Source organism: Macaca mulatta, chromosome 1, assembly GCF_049350105.2.
Source record: "Macaca mulatta isolate MMU2019108-1 chromosome 1, T2T-MMU8v2.0, whole genome shotgun sequence".
Lineage (NCBI taxonomy): Eukaryota > Metazoa > Chordata > Mammalia > Primates > Cercopithecidae > Macaca > Macaca mulatta.
Window position 1 is genome coordinate 86,008,675 of NC_133406.1, and position 20,586 is coordinate 86,029,260.

The window sequence follows — 20,586 nt, forward strand, 5'->3', positions numbered from 1 at the left end:
TTAAAGCCGGAGTCCCCAACCCCTAGGCTGTGGACCAGTACTGTTCTGTGGCCTGTTGGGAACTGGGCCACACAGTAGGAGGTAAGTGGCAGGTGAGCATTCCTGCCTGAGCTCTGCCTCCTGTCAGATCAGCAGCAGCACTAGATTCTCATAGGAACATGAACCCTATTGGGAACTGTGCATGGGAGGGATCTAGGTTGTGCTCCTTACGAGAATCTAATGCCTGATGATCTGAAGTGGAACAGTTTCATCCTGAAACTGTCCCCCAGACCTCCATCTGTGGAAAAATTGTCTTCCATGAAACTGGTCCCTGCTGCCAAAAATGTTGGGGACTGCTGCCTTAAAGTGAATAAAGACAAGACAGTGCTATTAATAATGGGATAGAATTGAGTAGTGACACTACAGAGGAGCAAACAGAATGGCCAATCCTCTAGAAAGATGCTCAGCCCTGTGAGCCGTAGAACAATAAAGAAAGCCACAGTGACACACCCCACTGAGGCCAAAGCTGACCGTCCTGACAGTGGCAGGATTGGGAGCCTCAGGACTGGGGTTCTGTGGTGAGGATGCGCCCTGCACAGCCGCATGGGGAGACCCTTGCTCCATTCATGAGGGGAAGGGTACAGGCATCAGGACACCAATCCCTGCCCCAGATGAGCTCGTGCTTGCAAGATCTGTCACAGCCACCCTACCAAGGACAGCCTGTGGCACCGTACAGAATAGATGGAGAAGCTTCCTTGTGCTGGGAGGTGGTGGTGCAGCCTGGAGAGCATCTGTCCCTCGCACCTCCCCTTCCAGGCCTTCTCTCCCCAGTTCTGCCTTCCTGACCTAGATGGTGGTGGTCACCCTGTGCATTTTGCCTTCCCCAGAGCCCAAGGCGGTGTTTGCCAAGGAGCAGCTGGTGCACAGGGAGGTGCAGGCCCAGGCGGGGGCCAGCGCCACGCTCAACTGCGAGGTGGCCCAGGCCCAGACGGAGGTGATGTGGTACAAGGACGGGAAGAAGCTGAGCTCCAGCTCGAAAGTGCATGTGGAGGCCGAGGGCTGCACACGGAGGCTGGTGGTGCAGCAGGCGGGTCAGGCAGACGCTGGGGAGTACAGCTGCGAGGCGGGGGGCCAGCGGCTCTCCTTCCGCCTGCACGTGGCAGGTCAGTACTCTGGGGGATGGAGAGTGACCTTGTGTGGAGGTGATGATGAGACTGGCTGATGGACTTCACGGCCCCCAGTGCCCTTTCCATGAGACTCCACCTCTCCACTTTTCCATGCCCTCACTTACCAGGTTCATGCCTGTGGCTGGGCCAGGCTTGGCTGGATGGGAGGGTACAGGGAGGGCCAGGCCCTGTGGTGCACTTGGAGCGGCGTTCCCATGCAGTGCAGCCTCATCACACTGAGCCCCTGCCCCAAACCCCCGTGCTCTTTGGTGTCCAGGCCCCTGGCACTATCTGGCCCTGTGGTCTGAGGTGGACCAGGTGCCTCCCCTGGGAAAGTGGGGTGTCCTTTCTATCATCCAGTATCTCCCGCCTGCCTCCCTTCAGCACCATGTGGGGCTTCTAGCCCATGAGAGACATTTTGAATTCATATGAACCACATAGGGGAAATTCTGCCCACGCAGTCCCAGTTGGAATTCTCTCCAGACTGAACTTCGGAGCATCAAAGCTTTTGGTGTCCCAGGAGACTCCTTTTTTTTTCATGGATCTAGAAGCTTTAGAAGCTCACTGTGCACCTATACGTGGCAAAATCTCGGTCCTTGTTTTCTTGCAGTGTCTGTGCAAAAAATCCCAGCCCAGAGGGCTGGTGACTGTGCCCCTGGGATACAATTGTGAGATTCCAAGTGCTCTTCTTAAGGCTAATCTGGCTTTCCTTTTGTCTCTAGTTACAACATTCTGAGTCAGAATTCCCCCTTGGAGTCTGATTTATGAATTTAGCAGTAGAAAGGAAGAAAGAGCTTAAGCTATCTCAGCACACCTAAGATATGTATATATTTTGTTAAAAGAGTCTGGCCTGGGCATAGTGGCACATGACTGTTGTAGTCCCAGCACTTTGGGAGGTCGAGGCAGGAGGATTGTTTGATCCCAGCAGTTTGAGACCAAATTAGGCGCTATAGCAAGACCTCGTCTCTACAAAAAATACAGAAATTAGCTGGATGAAGTGGCACATGCCTGTAGTCCTAGCTACTCAGGAGGCTGAGGCAGGAGGATCACTTGGGCCCAGGAGTTCCAGGCTGCAGTGTGCCATGATCACACCACTGCACTCCAGCCTGGGCGACAGAGTGAGACCCTGTTCTGGAAAAAATAAAAAATAAAAACAACAACAACAATAACAATAACAAAAAACCAGGCTAAATATCAGAGAGAAAAAGGTTGTGGTACTATATTGACTCCCAAATGCCAACCCTTGAGAGCTTGGCATTCTATCAGTATATAGTCATTTGTAGTTGTGTATAGATACCAAAAAAGCCCACTATGTATCTTTCTAAAATATTGTGTTAAGAGAGTGCGATAAATTATTTAATGGTAATACATTTTATAAGTTTTGGAGAATTGCCAATTTCTTAGAGAAAACTATATGAAAAAGTTACACAGGAAGAAACAGACAACTCAGATAGTCCTATAGCTTTTAATTAAGTGGAACCAGTGATACAAATATTTTAATAAAAGGTCTAAGCCCAGTGGATCTACTGATAAATTATACCAGATATCCTGAAAACAAATTATTTCATGTTCTTAGAGATCCTTTCAGAGAATAGAATGAGAAGATACACTCTTGAATCTGTTTTATGTGGATAGCATAACATAGATACCAATTTTGACAAGAACAGTATAACGATTTGAAATTACAGGCCAATCATTATGGATATGTAGGCCAATGCTTCAACAATATATTTTCAAAGTGGTATGATCAGTATGTCAAAAGGAAAATGCACTATGATAAAAGGCATAATTTAGAAATGCTATACTGGTTCAATATTCAGAACATCAGAAAATGTCAAACAGATTGAAAGAGAAAAACAGTATGATTATCTCAATAAATGCAGAAGAAAAGTTTGATAAAATTTAACATCATAAATTCTGAACAGCTCTTTGATAAAATTTAGCATCAGGCCTGGCACGGTGACTCATACCTGTAATCCCAGCACTTTGAGAGGCTGAGGCAGAAGGATGGCTTGAGCTCAGGCATTCGAGACCAGCCTCCCAAGCAGCAGGGACCACAGGAACATGCTACTGTTCTGCAGGATGCCCTGGGGGTGTGACAGATCCTTCATGGAGAATGAATGGAGAAACTGTGTTCCTTGTACTGGTAGGCAGTGGTGTAGAGCCTGGAGAGCATCTGTCCCTCGCATGTCCCCTTCTAGGCCTTCTCTCCCCAGTGCTGCCTTCCTGACCTAGATGGTGGTGGTCACCCTGTGCATCCCTGCCTTCCCCAGAGCCCAAGGCAGTGTTTGCCAAGGAGCAGCCAGCGCACAGGGAGGCGCAGGCTGAAGCAGGGGCTAGTGCCACACTGAGCTGTGAGGTGGCCCAGGCCAAGACAGAGGTGATGTGGTACAAGGGCAGGAAGAAGCTGAGCTCCAGCTCGAAAGTGCATGTGGAGGTTGCAGACTGCACATGGAGGCTGGTGGTGCAGCAGGCAGGCCAAGCAGATGCCAGAGAGTACAGCTGTGAGGCTGGGGGCCAGCAGCTCTCCTTCAGCCTGCACATGGCAGGTCAATGCTTTGGGGATGCTGAGTTACCTTGTGTGGAGGTGATGATGAGATTGGCTGATAGACCCCAGTACTCTTTCCACTAGAGTTCATCTCTGGAAGTCTCTCGTAATCCTAGCTGCCGTTTTCCTACCCATGGCTGGCCCGAGGTTGGCCAGAAGGGATGAGTGTGTACAGGAGACACTGTGAGTTGTGTTTACAGGCAGTAATGCTGTTCATATATTCCCAGCACCCAGTCAGAACCCACAGGTGCTCCCAGGTGTCCCGCCCTTTGGCTCAATGGAACTGAGGGGGCTGCTACAGGAGGCTGAAGTAGACCAGATGTCTCTCACCTGAGGCCATCTGAGAGCTTGCACCCAGCCTCACCAGCACGACCTGAGGGCTCTCCCTATGGAGAGATGGTTGAATTCCATTGAACCAGGATAAGGGCAAATTTCAGCCACACAATCATTCTTGAAATTATCTCATGATTTGAACTTTGGATTATCCAAGTTTTAGGTGTTCGGGGACCCTCTTCTCATCTTTCTTATGGGCATAAAAGGTCACTGTGAACCCACATGTGGCAAAATCTATATCCTGGGTTTTTTGTTGTTGTTGTTGTTGTTGTTTTTGAGACAGAGTCTGTCACCCAGGCTGGAGTACAGTGGCACAATCTCAGCTCACTGAAACCTCTGCCTCTTGGGTTCAAGCAATTCTCCTGCCTGAGCCTCCCAAGTAGCCGAGATTACAGGCGCCTGCCACCACACCTGGCTAATTTTTGTATTTTCAGTGGAGATGGGGTTTCATCATGCTGGTCAGGCTGGTCTCAAATTTCTGGCTTCAAGTGATCCACCCGCCTTGGCCTCTCAAACTGTTGGGATTACGGGTGTGAGTCACTATACCCGGCTTGTTTTTATTATACTGCCTACAGAATAAATACAGAGCTGGGAATTGGTGGATTTGGACTGCGATACACCACTGTGAGGTTTGGAATTATCTTCTGAAAGTGTATGTTGTTTTCATTTGCTCTTATGTCAGAACATTCTGTGACTAAACTTCCCTTAGTTTAATTTTGTATATTTAAAACTGAAGAGGAATAAACAAATCAAGCTACATCAACACACATTTTAAAGATGAATTACTACACAGCAGCCACTGACAGATAAAGCAGTATGTGTTTCATACCATTCTAATAATTCATGGCTAGTTGATAGAGAAATCTGAGAACCAGCTTTATTTTCTTTTAGTAAGAGAGTCTTTTGTTGGATGGAGATGGAGTGCAGTCACACACTTGTTCATAGGTACTGACACTTAACACTGGTGTCACATCAGCATCTAGGAGTTTGTGGGGGTGTATAGATGCCAGAAACCCCACTTTGTAGGTACTGGAAATGTTGTTATGTGAGAACATGCCATTATTATTTTGAGATGGAGTCTCGCTCTGTCACCCAGGCTGGAGTGCAGTGGTGCGATCTTGGCTCACTGTAACCTCTGCCTCCTGGGTTCGAGTGATTCTCCTGCCTTAGCCTCCTGAGTAGCTGGGACTACAGGCATGCACCACCATGCCTAGCTAATTTTTTTGTATTTTTAGCAGAAACAAGGTTTCATTATGTTGACCAGGCTGGTCTTGAGCTCCTGACCTCAGGTGATCCACCTGCCTCGGCCTCCCAAAGTGCTCTAATTACAGGGGTGAGCCACCATGCCCGGCCCTATTATTTATGCAATCAAATTTGAAGAGTTTTGGCAAATTGATCAATTTCTTCAAAACTATATCAAAAGTAAAAATAGGTAAGTTGAACAGTCCTATAACCTTTTATAGAAATGCAACAAATAATCTTCTCATAGAAGATTACCCCAGTGCTCTACTGTAAACTGTACCAAATATTATAGAAAGAAATTATTCCATGTTCATACACATTCCTCTAGAGTATTGAAAAAGGACCTCAGTGCTCTATCTCGTTTAATGTAGGTAAATATCATTAATACAAAGCTCTGACAGAGTGAATATGAAGAATTAAAATTGGCCAATCTCTTATCAGTGTCAAGGCTCATTATCTTAAACTAAGTATTAGCACCTTGAATTCAGCAATTTATCAAGAGGATAACACACAATGACAAAAGTCATAGTCCAGTAGTGCAAGGCTGGTTTAACATGAGAAACATTTGAAAATCAGTACAAAATGTGACATTAATAGATTGAAAGAAAAACGAATGTGATTACCCCAATATGGAGACTAAAAGCATTGGATAAAGTACAACATCATAAATATGCAAAAAAAATTTGGAAAAATTTAGCATCAATTCATGTCATATAATTCTTAACAAACTCTAAATAAAAACATTTTTTCCTTAATTTCATAAGCAGTAGTATAAAGAAAACAAGCTAATATTACACAAACATGAAACCTTGAAAGTGTCGCCTTTGAGATTGGAAACAGGACAAGGACTCCATCCATCACCACTTCTTCCAACACTGTATAGCAGACAGAGGAGGAAAAGAAAGTACAAGGTGTAAAACTTGGAAAATAAAACATGCAACTCACAGATGATATGGTTATTAATTTAGAAAGTCCAAAAAACCCCCTAATTATTAGTAAGACATTTGGGAATGGTTATCACATAAAAAAATCAATATACAGAAAACACTTCTAGATCTATGTACCAGAAACAAGTAGATGGAAAATAATGTTTTAAGAGATTTCCAGTACCATCCAAAGTCTTGTAGTTACCAATTGCAAGCCAACAAAAGATCTTTAGATGGTTTGTGGGGGGGAAATTATTAAACATTGTTGAGAGACAGTAAAAAAGATCTCAATAAATAGTTAAAAGGCTGTGGAAGACCTGAAAGTATAAATCCCAGTCAACCATAGTTCTGTTGGGTGAGAGAATACTGACAAGCACATAGCAAAGGCCAAGCAGAGCCAAGCTACCCTTGAAGAACACAGTGTGAGGGCCTTTGCTGTACCAGACAGCAGAGTGTCCTCTAAAGCAGTGGTGATCCAGATACCTGGACCCAAAGGCAGAAAGAGATCAACAGACCAAAATAATTGAATACTGAGCTCCAAACAGCTTTGATGGAACCAGATTCCTCCTCCCTTTCTTTATTTTTTACCCTGGTGCTAGGAGGAGGTGTAGAGGAAGGGTGATCTTTTCACAGATGGTGCTAAGACAATTAACTGTTCGCAAAAATAAAATAAAATTGGGTGTCTACCTCCCCATACAAGAAATCAACTCAATATGTGGGTAGAACAGCTCTTACCAGATAATATAGATAATATAGATTATCTGGCGACCTCTGGGTAATAGAAGATGTTTTGAACAGAACCTGAATGCACTAGCCACACAGGATGAATGATTATTTGCCTGCAATAAAACTGATCACTTTATTTCATCAGAGAATTTTCATACAGGAGTGAAAGGGCAAGGCACAGAGATAGAGAAGATGTTTGTAACATACATAGCTTTTAAGTATATGAAGTTCCTAAAAATAAATATGTAAAAGACAGTGCTACTGAAAATTGGGGTTGGGCATGGTGGCTCATGCCTGTAACCCAAACGCTTTGAGAGGCCAAGGCAGGAGGATTGCTTGAGCCCTGGAATTTGAGAACAGTCTGGGCAACATAGCAAGACCCTGCCTCTAGAAAATAAAAAATAAAAGAGCTAGGCATAGTGATGCATGCCTGTAGTCTCAAGCTCCTTGGGAGGCCGAGGTCGGAGGATGTCTTGAGCCTAAGGATTGAACCTGCAGTGGGCTATGATCACACCAGTGCACTCCAGCATGGGTGACAGAGTGAGAGCCTGTCTCAAAAAAAAAAAAAAAAAGAAAAGAAAAGAAAATTGGGCAAAACACTTTAACAGTGACACCACAGAAGAGCGAAGACTCTGTCCCCAAACCGTCAGAAGGCGCTCAGCTTGACAGTCTTCCTGACAGGGACCCAGGAAGCCACAGGAGGCCCAGGCCGTCTCTGCAGCGGCTAGAGCTGACCCTCCTGACAGTGGCAGGACTGGGAGTCTCAGACTCTGGGGCCCCGGGGTGAGGACATGCCCTGCACAGTCCCCTGGGTAGACCGTGGCACATCCATGAGGGAAGCTGTGCAGGTGTCAGGACCCAAGTCCCTGCCCTGGAGGGTCTGTCATGGCAGCCCTGCCTGGGACAGCCCATGGTGCCGTGCAGAATGGAAGGAGAAACTGTGTTGCTTGTGCTGGGAGGTGGTGGGGCTTCTCCCGACCACATGGCCAGTGCAGAGCCTGAGGCTGGGGAAGGTTCTCTCCCTCCCGCCTCCCTGCCCAGGCCTTCTCTCCCCAGTGCTGCCTTCCTGATCTAGATGGTGGTGGTCACCCTGTGCATCCCTGCGTTCCCCAGAGCCCAAGGCAGTGTTTGCCAAGGAGCAGCCAGTGCGCAGAGAGGTGCAGGCCGAATTGGGGACCAGTGCCACGCTGAGCGGCGAGATGGCCCAGGCCCAGACAGAGGTGACGTGGTACAAGGACGGGAAGAAACTGAGCTCCAGCCCGAAAGTGCGAATGGAGGCCGTGGGCTGCACACGGAGGCTGGTGGTACAGCAAGTGGGCCAGGCAGACGCTGGGGAGTACAGCTGCGAGGCCGGGGGTCAGCGGCTCTCCTTCGGCCTGCACGTGGCAGGTCAGTGCTTTGGGGGCCCTAGGAGCCTCTTCAGAGGTGATGGTGGTTCTGGCTCATAGCCCTAGCATATCTCTGTGCACTTTCCTTCAGCCTTCATGTCTCGGGCTACCCATCCTCCCACTCCCATTTCCATCCCTGTGGCTGGGCCAAGGGAGGGGTGTGCCTGGGAGGGAGAGGGCCTGTTCCTGCAAAACGGGAGACGTGTTTGTACTTGGTAGTTCTCAGTCACACCTGCGGGCACCTTCCTAGTTTTCTTGGTGTCCAAGGAGTCTCACTGCCCCTGGAGCTGGGGGTTGAGGTGAACCTCGCGTCTGTCGCATGCACAGAGGTGAATGTGCTGTTGTTGGATGTCTGGCAGCTCCCGCATCCTCACCCCACAGAGCGTAGGGCTCTCGCCAGGGGAAGGGGAGCTGCCTCCATTTCATCCAAACAAGATAATGGGAGTTTTCAGTCACCAGATTGTCCTTGGAATTTTCCCAAAACTAAAATTTGGCTTATCATAGTTTTAGAGGAGGAGAGACACTCTTCCCTCTTCCCGTATGTTACAAAATGTAGATCCCTGACTTGCTATGATTGTGTGAATCGTAAGGAGTGGTGCCCCAGTGGGGACGTGCCTGTGCAGTGCATCCATGGGCTTAGAATACTGTTTCTAAGACAAAGCATGTTTTCCTTTTCTCCTCAATTGGAGTATTTGGTGTCAGTGTTCTCCTTGTAGTTTGATTCAGAAATAGAAAAGAGTAAGTAGAGTAGGCGACACCACCACACTTTGTCAAAGGCGAGTTCCCTTCGTAGCAGCCTCTGTTTGTTATGTGTATTTATTTTATAGAATTTCCTAATGGTTACTGTGTTTGAGCCTCCATGGCTGCTTCATAGAGAAGTCTGAGAAACAAATTTATTTTCCTTTCATTAAGACAGTCTTAGTAACCCCGGCTGTAGGTCCCACACTGACCTCTAGGTGCCACCATATAACAGTTTGTTACTGCATCAGCATAGAGTGATTTGGGGGGTGTATATACACCCAAAACCTCACTCTGTATGTTTGTCAAATTTTAAGAGAATATGACAAATTATTTTATAGAAATATATTTGTGGTAATAAATTTTGTAGTAATAAATTTGAAAAATATTGACAGTTTGGCCAGTTCCTAGAAATATATCAAAAGTGACACAAAGAGAAATAGATAACTCTAGTAGTCCTAGAAACTTAAAAAAATTGAACCATGAAAACCATCTGCTCATAGCAAAAGACGTAAGCCTGGTGGCTTTACTGCTAAATTATACTAAATATTTAGGAAATAAATTATTCTATGTTCATACAGATTCTTCTACTAGGGAACAGAAAAGCAGATATACTCTCCAGATAGTCTTGTAGAAACATGATATAGCCTAGGGCAGTGGCTCATGCCTGTAATCCCAACACTTTGGGAGGCCAAGGTAGAAGGACCACTTGAGCTCAGGAGTTCGAGATCATCCTGGGCAACACAGCAAAACCCTGTCTCTGAAAAACAATTTAAAAATTAGCTGGGTGTTGTAGTGGGTGCCTGTAAGTCCTAGCTGCTTGGGAGGCTGAGGTGGGAGGACTGCTTGAGCCCAGGAGGTTGGAGTTACAGTGAACTATAATGGCGCCACTGCACTCCAGCTAGGTCAACAGATTGAGACTCTTGTCTCAAAAAAGAAAAAAAAGAAAAATAAGAAATATAATATGGATATCATAATATGGACAAGGAATGTTAACAAGAATTAAAATTTTAGACCAATCCATTATGGATATAAAAAAAAAATATTAGCAAACTGAATTTAGCTATCTCTCAAGACCCTCTAAGGAAGGATGTAGTCCCAGAATGCAAGGCTGGTTTAGTTTTTGAAATATGCAAATCTGTATAAAGGATGATGTAATTGGATGCAATGAAAAAGTTGTGTGATCTTAATAAATACAGAATACAGTGTTTGATTAAATTTAATATTAAAGTTTAGAAGTATTATTTGATAAAATTCAGCATCAATTCATGTCATGAAATTTTTAACAAATTATAAAGTGTCCTTCTTTAATTTGGTCAATGGTACTGCAGAAAACACCAGGTAACTGCATATTTAAAGAGCACCTTGAAAGCTTTGCCTTTGAGATAGGAATCAACACGTGGAAACCAACCATCCCCACTTCCATTCAGCACTGTACAGCAGAGGAAGGAGGAAAGAAAAAGAAAAGGTATAACACTTGGAGAAAAACATAAGTGGGATTCACAGATGATATGAGTATCAATTCAGAAAATCCAAAAGATAGAGAGATAAATAATAAGATAAATAATAAGTAATAACAAATAATATGAGAGTTGAGAAACATCACATAGAAATTCAACATGCAGAATACACGTATATATGTATGTATGTACACATACACACACACGCACACTAGCAACACAGTTGTAAGGTGAAATTTTAAAAGATTTACAAGAGCATGAACAGCATCAAGTATAGTAAAGATGTTTAATATCTCAGTGGAGGAAAATTGTCAAACATTTTTGTTTTTGAGTCAGGATCTCACTCTGTCACCCAGAGTGGAGTTCAGTGGTATAATCATGGCTCACTGCAGCCTCGACCTCGTGGGTGGGCTCAAGAGATCCTCCCACCTCGGCCTCCTGACTTGATGAGACTATAGGCCATGCACCACCACGCCCAGCTAATTTTTTAAGAATTTTTTTTGGTAGCAACAGGGTCTCACTATTTTGCCCAGGTTGGGCTCAAACTCAAGCAATCCTCCCACCTCAGCCTCCCAAAGTGCTGGGATTACAGGTGTGAGCCGCTGTGCCTGGCCATTGTGAAACATTTTTGGCAGACAGTAAGAAGACCTAAATAAATAGATAGAAACCCATGGAAGACTCAAATATGTTCACACCCAGTCAAAACCCAAACAAATGTTTTTCTTTGGGGAGGTGAAGGTTGAGAAGCAGATTCTGAAGGCCAAGTGGAGTAACACACTCTTGAAGAGCCACTTGTGAGCATTTGTCTACCAGATATTAAGAACCAATCAGCTGCAGGAATGGAGACAGCCAGGCACAACACAAGGACAGTTGTCAGACCAAAGGGACAGAATCGTGAGCTCATGATCAGACCCAAATACATGGATTCTCTCTTTTATTGTTTCTTGTTTTTTTGTTTTTGTGTTTTGTGTGTGTGTTTTTTTTTTTTTAACCTTCACACCTGAACAGGCAGTGGAGAAAGGATGATCTTCTGAAAAAAAAAAATGGTTCTTTGATTTTTTAACCTTATAAAAATTTAGACTAGTAACTTATTTCACACTAAAAAGTAAGTTCCAGGGAGGTTAGAGGCCACAGAGTATAAAGGTAAAACCATAAAACCCCTAGATGATAACATAGATTGCTGAAAACTTCAGGGAAAGGAAAGATTTCTTAAAACTACAGAGTGGAACAATGGTATATTTACCTACATTAAAACTACAACTTTAATTTGTCAAGACATCATTTGAGAGTGAAAAGGCAGGTCAAGGACATGGGTAAGATGTTTACAAATACACAGTTATCATTTGCTAGCATTTAAAATATATAAAGAGTTCCTAAAAATAAGAAAGGAAAAGACAGAAAAGGCTATTGAAAATTGGACAGAAGCCTGAAGAGTGACACCCCAGAAGAGCTGATGTAACGGCCAGAAGTGGTGGAAAGGGCTCCACCTTGCATGTCACCAGGCAATGCATGACAAAGCCCAGGCCTTCCCTGCAGAGGCCAACACTGATCCTCCTGACAGTGGCAGGACTGGGAAACTCAGTATTCTGGGGCCCTGTGGTGAGGACACGCCCTGCAGTCCCGTGGGGGAGACGCTGGTATATCCGTGAAGGGAGCTGTGCAGGCATCAGGACCCCAGTCCCTGCGCTGGAGGAGCTCGTGCACGGAGTCTGTCACGCCTGGGACAGCCCATGGCACTGTGCACAGTGGATGGAGAAACTGTGATTCTTGTGCTGGGAGGCGGTGGGATTTCTCCCGGCCACATGGCCAGTGCAGAGCCTGGGGAAGGTTCTGTTTCTCCTACTTCCTTATCCGGGCCCTCCTACCCTAGGGTGGTCTTCCTGACCTGGGCAGTATCTTTGACCTCATGTGTCCCTCCTTGTCCATCCCCAGAGCCCAAGGTGGTGTTTGCCAAGGAGCAGCCGGCGCACAGGGAGCTGCAGGCTGAGGTGGGTGCCAGTGCCACGCTGAGCTGCGAGGTGGCCCAGGCCCAGACGGAGGTGACATGGTACAAGGACAGGAAGAAGCTGAGCTCCAGCTCGAAAGTGCGTGTGGAGGCCGTGGGCTGCACACGGAGGCTGGTGGTGCAGCAGGTGGGCCAGACAGAGGCTGGGGAATACAGCTGTGAGGCTGGGGGTCAGCGGCTCTCCTTCCGCCTACATGTGACAGGTCAGTGCTTTGGGGATGCTGAGTGAGCCCTGTTTGGAGCTGCTGCTGTGACTGGAGTAGAACCACTGCTGACTCAGTGGGCTTTCCATTAGATTCCATCCCTCAACTTCTCCCATCCTCTCATCTCCTACTTTTATGCCTGTGGTGGAGCTGGGCTGCCTAGTGGGAAGGGAGTGAACAGAAGGGTCACGGCCCTCCTTGTCCATGTTGGGTGGTGTTTCCGTGCAGACATGCTGGGTCACACTTTCCCAGTACCTTCTCCAAACCACTGATGTCCCGAGGTGTCCAGGACTCTGGTCCTATCTAATGCACGAGATGGTGGTAGGCCAGACATCCCTCCCTCGGGGATGCTCCTGCAGTCCCTGCACGGCCTCATCTGGCCCCACGTGAGGGCTCTCCCTGTGCAAAGAGATTTGAATTCGTTCAGCCAGGGTGTAGGGAAATTCCAGCCACACAGTCTTAATTGGAATTATATCAACACTGAACACTGGGTTCCCAAAGTTTTTAGTGTTCTGGGACGCACTTCTGTCCTTCCCCGTGGATGTAGAAGCCCTGTCTGAGTCTTCATTAAAACCCAGATCCACAGCGTTAGTGTGTGCAAAACGAGTAAAGAGCAGCTCATTGGCAGGTGCACACATGACACTGGAATTCCATTTCGGAAGCCAATCTCAATTTCCCTTTGCATTCTGTTAAAATGTTCTGTGTCCGAATTCCCCTTTGGATAGATTTAAAAGTTATAGGAATAAGTAGCTTATGGCACAGTCACACACCGGTAGAATTAAGTTACGGTGGTAGCAGCTGCTGACTGGGGAAGCCATATTTACATCATCCTGTTTCCTTGACAAGTCCTGTGCCTGTCCTCTCTGGCTGATTCATAGGAAGTCTGAGAACGATCTTTACTTTCCTGTTGTTTGTTAGGAGAGTTTAACTTCAAACTCCAACCCTGAGCCCTGAGTGCTGCCACATAACAGTTGGTGTTATGTATGTCTAAAATGGCTTACTGATGTGTAGATACCAAAAATACTCACTGCAAGTAAATTTGAAAAGTGTTAAATTATATAATTTCTAGAAACCAAAAACAGACTTAAGAAATAGATAACCTATATGCAGTTATCTACTGTTACCGAAGTTATCTGCAGTTACTACAACCTAGTAAAAACTAGAACCGGTAGCAAAAAATCTTCCCATCAAACAATATCTAAACCACATGGCCCTATTGAGAAATTCTTCCAAACATTCTGGCCAGAAATTCTTCCATGTTCATGGAAATTCTTCTGGAGAATGGAAAAAGGAAGATATACCCTCTAACTCATTATATGCAGATAGCTTAATGCTGTGACTAAAATCTGGCCAGAAAATAGGAAGTTTGCATATTGTAGATCAAACAATTATGGATATCATGGCCAATTTTTTAAACAAAATATTAGTAAACTGAATTCAGCAATACATCAAGATGATCATACACTATGATGAAATTCATAGTCTAGGAATGAGGGCTGCTTTCATGTTAAAACATTAGAAAATCATGATATTATGTGATTGAAATTTTAAAACAATGTAATTATCTTAAACTCAGAATAAAGTACCATATTTGATAAAAATTTAACCTCATACATTCAGAAGAAATGTCTGGCAAAATTTAGCATCCATCGTGCCATTAAATTCTTAACAAAGTATAAATAAAAGTTTTTTTTTCTTAATTTGACCCAGGGTATTACACAAAAATCACAAAGGGAGACTTTGTAAGCTTTGCCTCTGAGCCAGGGACAGCATGAGGAAGCCAGTCGTCAGCACTTCCATCCAACATTGGACACACAGTTAGGAGGAAAGTAAAACAAAAGGTGTAAAAGTTGGAAAAAGGTGAACTGACAGAAGATATGGTTTACCCAGAAGATAAATTATTAGAGAGTTGAGAAAGATCAACCCTTGCAAGATCTATGTGAAGAAACTTCCATACATGTAGACTAGCAGCAAGCAGTTGGAAAACGAAAACGTGAAAGATTGACAGATGCCTCAAAGGCATCATGTTTATGATTCCAGTCTAATAAAAGATGTCCAGAGGCTCTGCGGGCGGGGGGGGGAAGCTGTGTAACACTTTTGAGAGACAGTAAAGATCTAAAGTGGATAAAAGTATGGAAGAATGAAAGTTATTCAGTCTTAGTCAAAATCCAAACAAATGTGGTTTTGGTGGATGCGAGGTTCAAAAATGACAAGTGGATTTAAAGCCCTATACATGCTTGAAGAAGAGCCACGTGTGCAGGCACCCCAGTCACTGCCCTGGAGGTGCTCGTGCATGGAGGGTTTGTCATAGCTGCCCCACCTGTGATAGCCTATGGCGCCGTGCACAGTGGATAGACAAACTGTGATTCTTGTGTGGGGAGGTGGCAGGGCTTCTCCCGGTCACACAGCTAGTGCAGAGCCTGGGGAAGGTTCTGTTTCTCCTACTTCCTCATCCAGGCCCTCCTACCCTAGGGTGGTCTTCCTGACCTAGGCTGTATCTTTGACCTCATGTGTCCCTCCTTGTCCATCCCCAGAGCCCAAGGTGGTGTTTGCCAAGGAGCAGCCGGCACACAGGGAGGTGCAGGCTGAGGCGGGGACCAGCACCATGCTGAGCTGCGAGGTGGCCCAAGCCCAGACGGAGGTGATGTGGTACAAGGACAGGAAGAAGCTGAGCTCTAGCTCAAAAGTGCGCGTGGAGGCCGTGGGCTGCACACGGAGGCTGGTGGTGCAGGAGGCAGGCCAGGCGGATGCCGGGGAGTACAGCTGCGAGGCTGGGGGCCAGCGGCTCTCCTTCCACCTACATGTGGCTGGTGGGTGCCAGGGTTAGGTGAAATAGAGGTGATCCTGAGTGTCGGGTGTGAAACTACAAGGGCACGTTTGGGTGGCCCAAGGTGCTGTGGGCCCTGGCACCTTCCCTCTCTGTAGACCTTAGAATCTGTGTCCCCAGCTCTCCCCAGTGGCTCTCAGGCCAGTGTCCTTATGTCATGAGACCAGAGCAGGCCCATGGACTGAGTTGACCATGGTGTGTGCCCTGCAGTGGCTGAGCTGGGGGTGGTAGGGACAGTAGCATGATGTCCTTGGGGTGGGGGTCTGGGGTCTGGTCTCATGTGAGGACCCCTGTCTGGGTGGTAGGGACAATAGCGTGATGTCCTTGGGGGTCTGGGGTCCAGGTGTAGTCAGATGTGATGACCTCTGTCTGGGTGGTGGGGACAGTGGTGTGATGTCCTTGGGGTGGGGGTCTGGGGTCTGGGTTGGTCTAATGTGATCTGCTGACTCCTCTGTGGGTGCTGGGCTATGGGAGGGCCCTGCAGTAACTGGAGAGCGTGTCCTGGGTGGTGGGGGGCTTGTCTCTGTGCTCTGGGCCCTAGATCTCTGCAAGTCTGTGCTGGGCCCCTTGGTCATCACCATGTGTCCACCTGTCTTTCTGACATCCGACCCCTTCCACCCTGTCTCTGAGCCAGGGACAACAAACCACACTCAGCTTGGCATCCTCTTTCCGGTGGCCCTGCCCGACACTCTGCTGCCTCTGGGCCAGCCCAGGTTGCTGGTCCATCCCTCCTGACCCTTCATGTCCTGCTGCCTGTGGCCCCATGTGGTGGGGAGGGCTGGCAACGGGTGAGGGCCCCAGGGCCCTGGAAGACCAGGGCAGGGAAGGGACCGCATCCTCTTCCCAAGGGACATGATGGTGGTGCTGCCAACATGCACTCTTAGACCTTCGGCTCTGGTAGTGCCGGGGGGAGCTCTGTGCGTCACAATGCACTGCTCAATGATGGACAGCCCCGCCTGGCTGTCGCTGGGCTAACACATGGGCTGCGTCTGCTCTGGAGCCTCTAACCCTACATCCCTCCTTGTCCATCCCCAGAGCCCAAGGTGGTGTTTGCCAAGGAGCAGCCGGCATGCAGGGTGGTGCAGGCGGAGGCGGGGGCCAGTGCCACACTGAGCTGTGTGGTGGCCCAGGGCCAGATGGAGGTGACGTGGTACAAGGATGGGAAGAAGCTGAGCTCCAGCTCGAAAGTGCACGTGGAGGCCGAGGGCTGCACACGGAGGCTAGTGGTGCAGCAGGCGGGCCAGGCAGATGCTGGGGAGTACAGCTGTGAGGCGGGGGGCCAGTGGCTCTCCTTCCACCTGCACGTGGCAGGTCAGTGCTTTGGGGTGGCAAATCCGCTTCACCTGGAGCTGATGGCCACACTGTATGGCTCCTGGGATTCTGGATGGTGGTTGATGGTGCTCAGGACGGCACTGGGCCATCCTTGAAGAGCAATGGGTATCAGGGGTGCCAGGTGGCATTAGGGTGGCCCTGAAGGGGAGCGGGGCCAGTCCAGGGATGCCAGGGTCCCCCTCTCATGCCAACTCACCTCTACCCAGGGCCGGAGCCCCAAATTTCAGAGAGACCCTGCCGCAGTGAGCCTCTGGTGGTCAAGGAGCATGAAGACATCGTCCTGACTGCCACGCTGGCCACACCCTCTGTGGCCACAGTGACCTGGCTTAAGGATGGTGTGGAGATTCGCCGCAGCAAGCGGCACGAGACAGCCAGCCAGGGGGACACCCACACCCTGACCGTGCATGGCGCTCAGGTGCTGGACAGTGCCGTCTACAGCTGCCGTGTGGGCGCAGAGGGGCAGGACTTCCCAGTGCAGGTGGAAGGTGAGCTGGGCACGGGGCGGGGACTCCTCCAGACCCCTCTCTCCCAGAGCTGGGCAGGGGCAAAGCTGGGGCTCAAGTCTGGTCTGTTAGGAACCTGGCTGATGTCCCCTTCGTGCCCACAGAGGTGGCCGCCAAGTTCTGCCGGCCGCTGAAGCCTGTGTGCGGTGAGCTGGGCGGCACGGTAACACTGGCCTGTGAGCTGAGCTCAGCGTGTGCAGAGGTGGTGTGGCGCCGTGGCAGCACGCAGCTTCAGGTGGGCAAGCGCTTCCAGATGGTGGCCAAGGGGCCTGTGCGCTTGCTCACTGTGTTGGAGCTGCGCGCGGAGGACGCGGGGGAGTACGTATGCGAGAGCCGTGATGACCACACCAGTGCGCAGCTCACTGTCAGTGGTATGTGAGGGGTCGGGTGTCCCTATCCAGGGCAGCTTCCTGGAGGAGGTGGCCTTTGGCACTCCTGCAGTGTGGGGGCTCTGCCAGTCCCGCGCGCCCGCCTCTTAAGCAGTGCTCCTGTCTGCAGTACCCCGAGTGGTGAAGTTTATGTCCGGGCTGAGCGCCGTGGTCGCGGAGGAGGGCTGCGAGGCCACCTTCCAGTGTGTGGTGTCCCCCAGTGATGCGGCAGTCGTGTGGTTCCGGGACGGTGCCCTGCTGCAGCCCAGCGAGAAGTTTGCCATATCACAGAGTGGCACCAGTCACAGCCTGACTATCTCCGGCCTGGTGCTGGAGGACGCGGGCCAGATCACTGTGGAGGCTGAGGGCGTCTCATCCTCTGCTGTCCTGAGGGTCCGAGGTGAGTGTGGGGGGCAGCAGGACTTGCCTGGCTGGCCGGGGCTCCTTGCACAGGCACCTCCCCTGTGGGCTGGTTCTGAGTGGGCACCTGGAACTGCTGTCCTGTTATGGCTGATCTGGCTGATCTCAGGAGACACAGGGTGTGTGGACTGCAGAGAGGAGATTCGGGTAGGCTGGATGGATCAGGTGCCTTCTCTTGGTATAGAGAAGATGCAATCCTGCAGGTGCACCTGGTGGGGAATGGGTGGAGGTTGAGGCAATCCAGGGAGGCTTTCTGGAGTAGGTGGGTGCATACTTAGCCTGATGGATGGCAGGGAAGAGAGAGTGGGGTTAGCACCAGTGCAGGCAGTGACATGGGCTTCCCATGCTGCTGAAGCCAGAAGCCAGAACTTTCCCTGAAGGGAAGTGGGAGTCATGGCAGGTTCTGGAGTAAGGGAGTGATGCAGTAGATTCACCTTCTGCGGAGTTCACGGGTGGCCTAAGGCAGAGGCCCGCCAGCGCCTCTTCCTCAACCTGTGCAGGACTCCTGGGCTTTGCTAAACCCCCGTTGCGCCTGGGGGAGCTCTGTCTTCCCGCCTCTGCAGTTCCCGCCAGTGCTACTAGTGGGGATTACGCCTAGGATTTTGAGGCACGAGGGCCTGGCGTCTTGTTCAGAACAGGGGAGCTGGAGGTAGAAGCGGGGCTTAAGGAAGCTTCCCGGTTTCCTCGCTTAAAGTGTTTCCTCGCCCACGTGTGGCCAGGGCCGCGCCGCCGTTTGGATTGGGATCGCTCTGCCTGGGCGCGGCTCAGGGCAGGCGCCGGGGCTGGGCGGGCCCTCTGTACCTTGGCTTGCCCGTGGAGGAGGGGAAGGACTGCCATGACCTCCCCTCTCCTGCGACCCCAGAGGCGCCCGTGCTGTTCAAAAAGAAGCTGGAGCCGCAGACGGTGGAGGAGCGGAGCTCGGTGACCCTGGAGGTGGAGCTGACGCGGCCGTGGCCGGAGCTGAGGTGGACACGGAACGCGGCGGCCCTGGCGCCAGGAAAGAACGTGGAGATCCACGCCGAGGGCGCCCGCCACCGCCTGGTTCTGCACAACGTAGGTTTTGCCGACCGTGGCTTCTTTGGCTGCGAGACTCCAGATGACAAGACACAGGCCAAACTCACCGTGGAGAGTGAGTCGCGGGCGGGAAGGGCGGGGCACTGAGGAGGAGTGAGGAGGGAGACGGAGAATTGAGGAGGAGTGAGGACGTAGACAGGGTACTAAGGGGAGGAGGGAGGAGGGGCACTGAGAGGAAGAGAGAGGAAGGAGGTGGGGCACTGAGGGGAGGAGGGAGGAGGGATGTGGAGCACTGAGGGGAGGAGGGAGGAGCCAGGCGGGACACTGAGGGGAGGGGCGAGTCCTCTGGATGGGGCCTAGGGCTGGGGGAGGGGCAGGTCTCTCGCCGGAGGGGCTAGCGCTGGGGGTGGGCGTTGGGAGGCTTCCCCAGCCCTCCCTGAGCTCCTGGGGAAGCTGGCTGTACCCCAGGGTTCTAAGGCGGTGGTCTCAGAGCAGCGGCTGACCCGTGACCCCGCCTGTGCACCGCAGTGCGCCAGGTACGGCTCATCAGGGGCCTGCAGGCTGTGGAGGCACAGGAGCAGGGCACGGCTACCATGGAGGTGCAGCTGTCGCATGCGGACGTGGAGGGCAGCTGGACTCGCGATGGTCTGCGGCTCCAGCAGGGGCCCACGTGCCACCTGGCTGTGCGGGGCCCCACACACACCCTCACGCTCTCTGGGCTGAGGCCAGAGGACAGTGGCCTTATGGTCTTCAAGGCCGAAGGAGTGCACACGTCGGCACTGCTCGTGGTCACCGGTGCGTTGGGGGGACCGGCAGGGCTCAGCACAGATCATGCCTACCTGTCCCGAGGGAATCCCTGGGAGGTCGGTGGGGACTCTAGGGACCTGGATGAGCCAGCTCCATATAACTCTGTCCAGCTTGGGCACTGTCCCACCCTAGTCCTGTCCCCACTCTGAAGGCTCCTCCAAGCCCTTTTTCTCCTCCCACCTCCTACTTCCTCCTCCCCAGAGCTGCCTGTGAACTTCAGCCGCCCGCTGCAGGATGTGGTGACCACCGAGAAGGAGAAGGTTACCCTGGAGTGTGAGCTGTCTCGTCCTAATGTGGATGTGCGCTGGCTAAAGGTGCCTCCCCCTGACCCCACTCTGTTGCCTCCTTCCCTCCTCTCCTGGGGGCAGGCCCAAGTGGAACCCCAGGGCTGAACCACCTGTATGCCTGACCGGGCTTCTGCGCTCCACAGGACGGTGTGGAGCTGCGGGCAGGCAAGACGGTGGGCATTGCGGCCCAGGGCACCTGCAGGAGCCTCACCATTTACCGGTGCGAGTTCGCGGATCAGGGCATGTATGTGTGTGATGCCCATGACGCCCAGAGCTCTGCCTCTGTGAAGGTGCAAGGTGAGGGCTGTGTGGGG

The 20,586-nt window shown here is 50.0% G+C and overlaps 1 protein-coding gene across 50 annotated transcripts in view; it reads left to right on the forward strand.

Annotated features, from left to right (window-relative positions):
* OBSCN (obscurin, cytoskeletal calmodulin and titin-interacting RhoGEF) overlaps window positions 1-20,586 on the forward strand; it is a 165,835-nt gene that overhangs the window by 47,315 nt on the left and 97,934 nt on the right. For 48 of the 50 annotated variants that reach the window (XR_013395487.1, XR_013395486.1, XR_013395488.1 and 45 more), the window contains 12 exons: window positions 867-1,142; window positions 8,034-8,309; window positions 12,439-12,714; window positions 15,249-15,524; window positions 16,577-16,852; window positions 17,080-17,358; window positions 17,481-17,747; window positions 17,875-18,144; window positions 19,027-19,293; window positions 19,707-19,973; window positions 20,187-20,299; window positions 20,416-20,569. Coding sequence is in view for 42 of the 50 variants with exons in the window: in XM_077938815.1 (XP_077794941.1) it covers window positions 867-1,142; window positions 8,034-8,309; window positions 12,439-12,714; window positions 15,249-15,524; window positions 16,577-16,852; window positions 17,080-17,358; window positions 17,481-17,747; window positions 17,875-18,144; window positions 19,027-19,293; window positions 19,707-19,973; window positions 20,187-20,299; window positions 20,416-20,569 (2,997 nt within the window). In the remaining 8 variants the exon portion in view is untranslated. The remainder of the gene's footprint in view (window positions 1-866; window positions 1,143-8,033; window positions 8,310-12,438; window positions 12,715-15,248; window positions 15,525-16,576; window positions 16,853-17,079; window positions 17,359-17,480; window positions 17,748-17,874; window positions 18,145-19,026; window positions 19,294-19,706; window positions 19,974-20,186; window positions 20,300-20,415; window positions 20,570-20,586) is intronic. The other 2 variants (XM_077938918.1, XM_077938908.1) reach the window with 2 other exon arrangements.